General features: G+C 32.5%; 1 protein-coding gene across 1 annotated transcript in view; it reads right to left on the bottom strand.

Annotated features, from left to right (window-relative positions):
- Positions 1-1,306: 1,306 nt before the first annotated feature.
- SNX2 (sorting nexin 2) overlaps positions 1,307-8,663 on the bottom strand; it is a 61,855-nt gene continuing 54,498 nt past the window's right edge. Inside the window, exons 12-15 of the mRNA XM_059916949.1 lie at positions 5,021-5,164; positions 3,732-3,812; positions 3,537-3,608; positions 1,307-1,792 (exon numbers count right to left, since the gene is read on the bottom strand). Of these exons, the coding sequence (XP_059772932.1) occupies positions 1,742-1,792; positions 3,537-3,608; positions 3,732-3,812; positions 5,021-5,164 (348 nt within the window). The 3' untranslated portion in view covers positions 1,307-1,741. The remainder of the gene's footprint in view (positions 1,793-3,536; positions 3,609-3,731; positions 3,813-5,020; positions 5,165-8,663) is intronic.

The raw sequence follows: 8,663 nt of genomic DNA, 5'->3' as shown, positions 1-8,663 counted from the left end.
TCAGGTCTGTTACTCTCTTCAGCTTGATCAAGTCTGAAAATATTTATTATTTTATTTGGAAGTACTGAATGTTATTACACATGTACCACAGCAGAATGGACAATTTGGGCTTGAATAAGTTATTATCCTATGTGTAAACGTAACCTATGTACCTAATACTAGGTCATCATTGTAGTGAAACTGTTCCCAGTAAGCCTATATTTTGCCCAGTATTAACAGGACAACAAGATAGGATCTGATACATATTAATAGGAATTACTCATTTCTTAAACGTATCAAAGTTACCTCCAAGAGAAGCAACAACAGAAGACTATACTATTTCTGCTTCAATTTCTCCTTCTTCTTAAGACAGCAAACATTATTTTGCATCACCCAGGATTTTTTTTTTCCTGTTCAATTCATCAAGTCTTTATTATTCCCTATTATGTATCAGGCATTCTTCTGGGTTCCAGGATCATAAACATGAACAACACCTACAGTAGGCCTAAAATTTCAACTAAAATAAGTGGAAGCAAACATACCCTGAGGATACTCGGATATATTAATTGTATCCAGTGCGCTGCTAGAAAGGACTCAGTTACACATACAACATCTTACTCTTCTGGAAAGGAGATACAGTTGTTAAGCCTGAGAAGAGGGGCATCTTTAAGAATACTTTTTAAAAAATGAAAATAACTCTGATGCCAGTTACAAATTAAACTTTCATCAACATTAAGGGTTATATAATTGCCATCTAAACAGGATACAGAAATAGGTGAGATGGCTGCCAAAGACAAGTTTCATTTTACTTCAAATTTCCTTTGCACTATCCTTGGTTATTCATCAAATCACAGGGTATTTTAGCATGGCACTATTCTTTGTCAATGATGACCACAGATGATCTACTTCTAGTTTAAAACGAAAAACAAAGGAAAGGCAAGGAATAAATTAAATATATGCAAAGTCTTGGACTTTGAAGATAATAGAAGATGAGCAAAATCCACAGGACCTGTAACAGAAACATCTATTTTTTTCTAATTCTTAAGTTGGGCACTTATAATAGGAATGGATAAAAACAAGCAAAGACAATTATTTACTCCCTTACTCAAGACAAGAGCATTCCCCAAAGTTGAACCAAGAGATAAAAAAACTTAATTAACCTTCATCGAGTCATTTAATAATGAAAGAGTTGTTTTTTCTGTGAATTAAAAAAATTAGTCATCATAGCATCACCTATATACATCTAAGAGAAAAAGTTTCTTCCTATTAAAATGCTTTTAAAAGATCCCTAATATGCTTACATACCCAAATAATCTGTTACTAATACTTCACAAGAAATATCATTTTATTACTGTAATCACAAAATCATCATTTCCGTACAGGAATGTATAAGTGAACATTAACCAATGCGCTGATAATTCACTTCATAAAGAGGGCGAACACACTACAGAACATATTGTGAAGAAAAAAATATTGTAAAATTTTCTGGCCTTGCAGTGCACTTTTTAGTGCAAGTATTTAAGACACAGTAGTGTTCAATTCAGCAAAGTATTGCAGAACGTCATGCCACAGTCCACTTAATTCAAAGAGGGTCAGGACATGCAGCTTGTAATAAAATGTCAGAATATATATTTATAAAAAACCACATGTAATTCATAAAATATATAGTGGTTTATTTAGATGGTTTTAGATGATTTCACTATGGAATTCTGCATAACTGGAACAAGCATCCAAGATCTTCTTAACAGGAATAATCTTCTTGCTAGGCAATGGCTTTGGCCTCAGGTAGAAATGCCTCCCAGTATTTTATCAGCTGTGGATGATAACAAAAAATAAAAGACATTCTCATAATCTTTTTGTCGTTTATATAATATATCCTGTGAAGCGTTTTTTAAAAAATCTATACAAATAACTAACAATGATTAACATTTACTAAAGTCTGGTTCTTAAAGGGATCATCTAAATTCCCTTATATTAAGTCTGTCAATATAATTCATATATAAATTATTTTAAAATATTAATTACTCCTGGGTAATTTTAGTTTTTGATGTAAGAAAAAAAATTTTTTTAATACCAAAAAATTTAAGATTTCTTTAATTTATGAATTGTATATATAGAAACAGTTTGTTAGTGTAAGTTAAATAAGATTACCTTAAATAATAAAACTGCAATGAGCTTTTCCAATATAAAGTGATAACATCTCCTAATTCAGAGGACATTCACATTTTATGTTATTGCTAGCCAAAAAGAATGAGAAAAGGAGGAAGAGAAGAAAATATCCAAGCAAGAATGGGAAAAGAGACTGGAAGGAATTAGCTGCCAGTCTTTCCTGGATAGTCCAGAGTCCAGAGAACAGAATAGACTGACATATAAACTAACATTAAGTTTAAAACAATTCCTTTAAAAACAAGCTTATATAACCTTTTTTTTGTTTTTTTTACAGAATAGTTGCTTCATTTATTTAAAATTTATTTTTTAAAAAATTTATTTCATTTTTGGCTGCGTTGGGTCTTTGCTCTGCGCGCGGGCCCTCTCCAGTTGCAGTGAGTGGGGCCGCTCCTTGTTGCGGTGCGTGGGCCTCTCATTGCCATGGCTTCTCTTGTTGCGGAGCACGGGCTCCAGGTGCACAGGCTTCAGCAGCTGTGGCTCGTGGGCTCTAGAGCGCAGGCTCAGCAGCTGTGGTGCACGGGCCCAGTTGCTCCGCGGCATGTGGGATCTTCCCGGAGCAGGGCTCAAACGCATGCCCCCTGCATTGGCAGGCGGATTCTTAACCACTGCATCACCAGGGAAGCCCCCGATTTCTTTTTATATTTAAAGAATCTGACTTTATGAACTAAGTATTTAAAATAAAAAACAAATATAATTTGAAGATATAATGTTATCACCTAATTTAAAAATTTAATCTATTGATATTATATAGTTTAAAAAGAATTGGAGGAAGAAATCCTTCTATTCAAGATATTAAATAATTTGATCTATTACTCAAATTTATATTAAAATACACAGGAACAAACCTCTGATATTATCCTGTTACAGACTTTTCTTTAATATAACATTAAAATCCATGATGTTCTCTATTTAAGGAGACAAATGCCACTTGCAGTATACAATCAACACCAAACCCACACAAACTAAAGGAAAAATCAAAACAATATTTTTAAAAAAACCTTTAAAATTGACTTTTTAGTTTAAGTTCTATCTGGTATGGAAGAGAAGAACTTACTACAAGAATGTACTCAAACATTGACTCAAGCTATGATCAATAGGGAAGTAAAACTGGGAAGACTGAGAAAAAGGGAAAAGTAGTACAGAGTGTTTCTCATAGTCTAAAACTGGGAAAAGTATCTCTCTCTTAGAGGTTAGCAGCGGAGGCAAAAAGGACCCGAGAATTTCCAATTATTTTTACTACCATTCTTCCTTTGCTGTCTTTGGTTTTCTCTACTCCATTTATTACTTCTCAAGTAAAGCTCATTTCATTGATTATCATGTTTAAAATAAAAAAGCATATCAAAAACAAATTCTCGAAGAAGTTTGTAAGTTATAAAAAATTACCTTACCTGTTGTTGTGTTTGTACTAATGATTCTAAGTACTTGATAATAACAGTTTTAAAATCTTTCACTCGTTGTTTCTGTTAAAGTACAATACATGGAAAAAAAAAGTCCATTAGTACAAAACCAAGTTTGATTTTACCATGATATTGTGGCAAAATGTGACCAAGTTGTTAAGAAAAGTGTGAAATTATTATACTTGCCTCAAATCTTCCCACTTCTTTTCGAATTGTTTTAGAGATCTGTTCAAAATCTCTTTCTCCTTGTTGCACTTTTGCCTCCCACTGACAAAAACAAACAAAAACGTACAAATTTTTTAATCTTGTCCGGGAAAAATTTATAGAACTAGCTGTCATGACCACTCATTTGATTTATAATGCAGTGCCTAAAAATCCTGAAAGTTCAATATTGGCAAAGCCCAGTTTGGCATCATTCAAACGTGTATGTAACTTTCCAGTAGTGGAAATGCACACCAGCTTAATTTCCATTAATATTTTACTGTCAGACTTACGATTAGGATATTCTAGTGCTTAATGAACTACAGTCTCCACACCTTAATTTAGATGAAAAGATTTTGAGTATAAAATTCACTATCAAATAATTTAGCAGTGTTAGAGTGTAATTTTCTCATTTCTTTATATACCTTTAAATTATTTCAAAATATATCAATAATACTGGCTAATTTCAAGAATACATGTTCATCACAATTTATATGCCCATGGAAATAATTAATTAGAAAAATTATATGACAAACATTTAAAAAACATTTTTGTAATGGTGAAATGTACAGATTAAAAAAAAAACTGTGCAATTACGGTCTACTGAACACCTATCGGTAAACATTAAATTCACTACAGAAACAATAAACGTTGTGATTAGTGACCAATGGAACAGCTAAAATAAAATAAATGAAGACTTAAGCAATGAAATGATATTTTCCCACTATGTAACCAAAACACTGGTACATACTCTTCAAAGAGCAGGTACATTTACTTTAAGTAATATAAAGGTTGTCCTACCTCTTCAATTTCCTTATTGAAGCATGGCAAAAAAAGTGTATAAATTATAATAAACTTATACAGATTCACTAAAATACCATATATAATACATATATATGGGGGATAATGTCACCTGGACAGCTACATGTGGGACAAGTCTATCTCTAAAACCAATTTTAGACACAAAATAAGTAATTATCTGAAATCAAATTAACCATCTCAAAAGAAATGTGTGATTATTAATTCAAGGTTAATTTAAATCTTTTCCTTGTACGCTTCTTTATCCATTCCATAATTATGTGAAAGTAACAAAGGGATCTGGAGATTTTAATGATGATCAAAATGTTAAAGGAATTATAAAACAGTTCGTAAGTTATGAAAAAATAGCTAAGTGTTGAATGGTTCAGAAAAAAATTTATGAAAAATTATGCATATATGAATGAGTCATGGAAAATTTGGGTAAAGAGATAAATAAAGCATTTTGTATTAATCACCTCTCTTATTTCATTTTTAGCTTGCTGTATTTTATCTGGTTTGTTAGCAACCATCATTTTTGCTTCAGTTTCACGTTTTTTGAGCAAAGTAATTTGAGCATCTTCCCATTTCTGCCAGCACTTCATTCGATGGTCAAATACACCCTATAAGTGAATGACATAATATTACTAACTGGGAATTAACACTGAAATACTTTCAAAATAATAGAAGTGCTATAGTACTAAAAACAATAAAACCAAGTACTTATATACTACTCTAATATAGTGAGATACTGAAAATAAACATGCCAATATCAAAGAAAACAGAGTTCTATATTCATTTGCTTAAAAACAAAAACCCGGTAATTGGATGAAATATAAGAGCTCAGAATAAAAAAACAAAAAACAAAACTATATATAAAATCCATTTCACTAGGCTTTAGGGTTTTTTTTCTTTTTCTTAGTTCTCAGACCAGGGGATTCAAACCCATGCCCCCTGCACTGGGAACGCAGAGTCTTAACCACTGGACCACCAGGGAAGTCCCACCTTTAGGGTTTAAAATGTGGCTTATAATAAGATTTCTAACAGAGTTTTATGCTTTGAAGAAAGATTTAATAGGAAAATGCTGGTGTCATATTTACAATTGAAAGTTTCCCTACTAAAATATCAAAAGCAGATTTAAGTGTTGGAAATATGCCAAAAAATTAAAAATAGGAAATGTGAAAAGCCATAAGATAACAGAAAGTAAAGTAAAAATGTGGTGGAAGAGATTACCAATAGCAAATAAAAGAACAGGCAAAACAATGTAAAGATATAACAAAATGCGGGGGGCGGGGGGAGAGGTAGTCCTATACAAGACAAAAAGCGCAAATGGATATATGTATCTAGTATGCAGAATTAAATGAAGAAACAGACAAAAAGACCGTAACAGAACAATTCAACCACCTCCATGACTTCTTTCAAGGGGTTTGGTAGAGCAAGAGCAAGAGCAAGGGAATGGAGGAAAGAAATGAAATATGAAGGTAAGACAGTAATTAGAAATTTCATTAAAAAAAAACTGATGGACAGACTGGAATACAACAATAATCCCTTTTCTAGCTTGATGTTGGGGATATATTCATTTTTTTTAGTATTTATTAATTGAACAAATGAAGCAAGCATTAATAACATGGGTGAAACAGAGTTATTTTCATTTATTCCGAATAGAGAGCTTCTGGATCAAGAAACAGTAAATTAATACACACTGTTATAGGAACCTGATGAAGAAGAAAGCAAGTAGATAGTGTATTTTCAAAATGTAGGCTTTGGAACAAATCAAATTTGGATTCAAATACTAGTTTTGTCACTGTATGATCTCGGGGAAATTCATTTAATTTCTATAACCCACAGTTCTTCCAAATATAAAAGAGTGAAATAAGATCTAGATTTATGGACTAGAAATAAAATGAAAAGTATATAGCACGCAGGGTGACTTAACCTAGTGGATGTTTAATAATTAGTAAGTACTATTATGGATTATTTCTAGATAACATACACATATAAACGTAGTTGATTAACTCTAAGATTTCTACCAGAAGTGCAAATAATAATAACTTAAGTAATCAGAAAAAACCATAATTGGACTGTATTTACCGCATACAGCATATTTTGAAAATGTGGGCAATAATACTAAAAACTCTAAATTCACAGTTCTTAAAGACCGTACACATTTTAATTAGCCAGGACAAGAGACATCCTAGGCAAACTGGTAAGTTAAACGCACTCTATAGGCATTTAAATCCATTTTACTAGATTTGTCATCTCATATAATTTCTCTTCTCTCAGTAAGTGAGTCTTACTGTTCTTTTTGTTTGCTTTTCTTATGTTTAAAAGACTACATTCTCCCTAAAACATTTCTCATTATGAATTGATTTTGCTTCAGCCAAATTAATTTGGGCCAAAATCACAAAAGTAATACATCTAACACAAATACATTCAAAAAGTCACTATCATTTAAAACAAATAAACAATCCCTGTGCCTCACCCCCTACACATACACAAATTTTAAAAGTAATTTAAGACTTTAGGCCTAATTTTCCTTTAAAGGAACATGGCCATATCAGCTCTTCATTTATAAATTCCTCTGTACAATTTGATTATTTAAAATATGTACCAATACAGTGCAACAGCGAACCAAAATGCCCTTTAATTTTAATATTTGCTTAAGTTCTTAGTATATATCAACTGGCCTTTTCAGTGATACACCAACTTAAACTAATTTGGTCTCTGCCCGGTTTATTATCTCATAGTATTCCAGAAATCACATGTTCACTGTGGTACAGATATAGGAGCTATGGTAAAGGCAAAGCTACTCAAGTCAGATTATTTTAGATAAAAAAATTAATCTTAACTCCATAAGAATTAACTTTTTCTTCATTTGGTTTCCTACCCTTGTAACACCAGAATATAAAAGAAAAAAAGAATCAGAACCATACCTGATCTTCTAAAAATGCTATCTCTTTTTTTTCCCATTGGGTATAGCTGTTTTACAATGTTATGTTAGTTTCTACTGTACAGCGAAGTGGAGTTCCCTGAGCTATACAGCAGGTTGTCATTAGTTATCTACTTTATATGTATCAGTGTATATATGTCAATCCCAAAATATCAAATCATAACTTAATGTATGCCTCTGCATGTCAAGATACTAATCCACTCTGGTACAACCAGCTTCTTCTACAAGAGGGATACATTTACACTGGTGATTCACTTTAGACACCCCCCATCCCCCACCAATTTATGGTACGCAATTGTATGCAAGCTCGTCTAGGTTAGACAAGGTTGCAGTTGTGGAGCAGTTTTCCTGGCCAACCAGGAAATTTGAGGCTGCAATTTTAATTTAATTAATACCATATTCTAATTCAGTGAATCTGAAAGTATGCTGCCTAGATTCCTGGAGTCCTGAAAGGATGCTGATTACTTACAGCCAAACGATGAAGATGTTAAACTCCTTGGGGAATCCATCTACTGGTTTTTTAAAAAATTATTTTATATATTTTATAAACCTGCATTCCCTGTAAGAATTCCTTATGAAGATTCTAGTGCTGAAAACACTGAAAGCTATTACCCTCAATCCCTTACCCTACTCTAGTGGCTCACAGAAGGCCAATACATGAAAATGCATCTAACGAGTTTACCACTTCATACACGTGAGCTAACTAACTGTATTACCCAAAATATGGAGTCCCAGATGTCAGAGCCTGTACAAAAGAGGGAAACAGGAGTTCCCTGGCTACAAGGCCAGGCCTGGGCAGTATTCTGAGTGGATGAACTTCATCACTTTCTTTAAGGCCCCAATTTCTCATGTTCTCAGTACCCCCACTTTGGCCCTAAATTCTAATTCCCAAAGTACTCCTAGTTTCAAAATTACCATCATTTTAAAAAGTACTCTCAATACGGATAAAACAAAGAGCTAAGTATTGAATAGTATTAAACAGTTATTAGAAATCAGTAAGACAAAAAATAAAACTGGGCATAAACATAAACAGTTCGTAGAAAAAAGAAATGCAAATGGCTTATCATTTGTAAAGATGCTTAAATTCACAATAACTAAAGAAATTAAAACTTACACACACACAAAAAAAACCATCATTGGGTGGGAGAAGAAGCAACACATATATTGGTGCG

This window comes from Balaenoptera ricei, chromosome 3 (assembly GCF_028023285.1).
Source record: "Balaenoptera ricei isolate mBalRic1 chromosome 3, mBalRic1.hap2, whole genome shotgun sequence".
Classification (NCBI taxonomy): Eukaryota; Metazoa; Chordata; class Mammalia; order Artiodactyla; family Balaenopteridae; genus Balaenoptera; species Balaenoptera ricei.
This window is presented reverse-complemented; position numbering and strand designations above follow the sequence as displayed.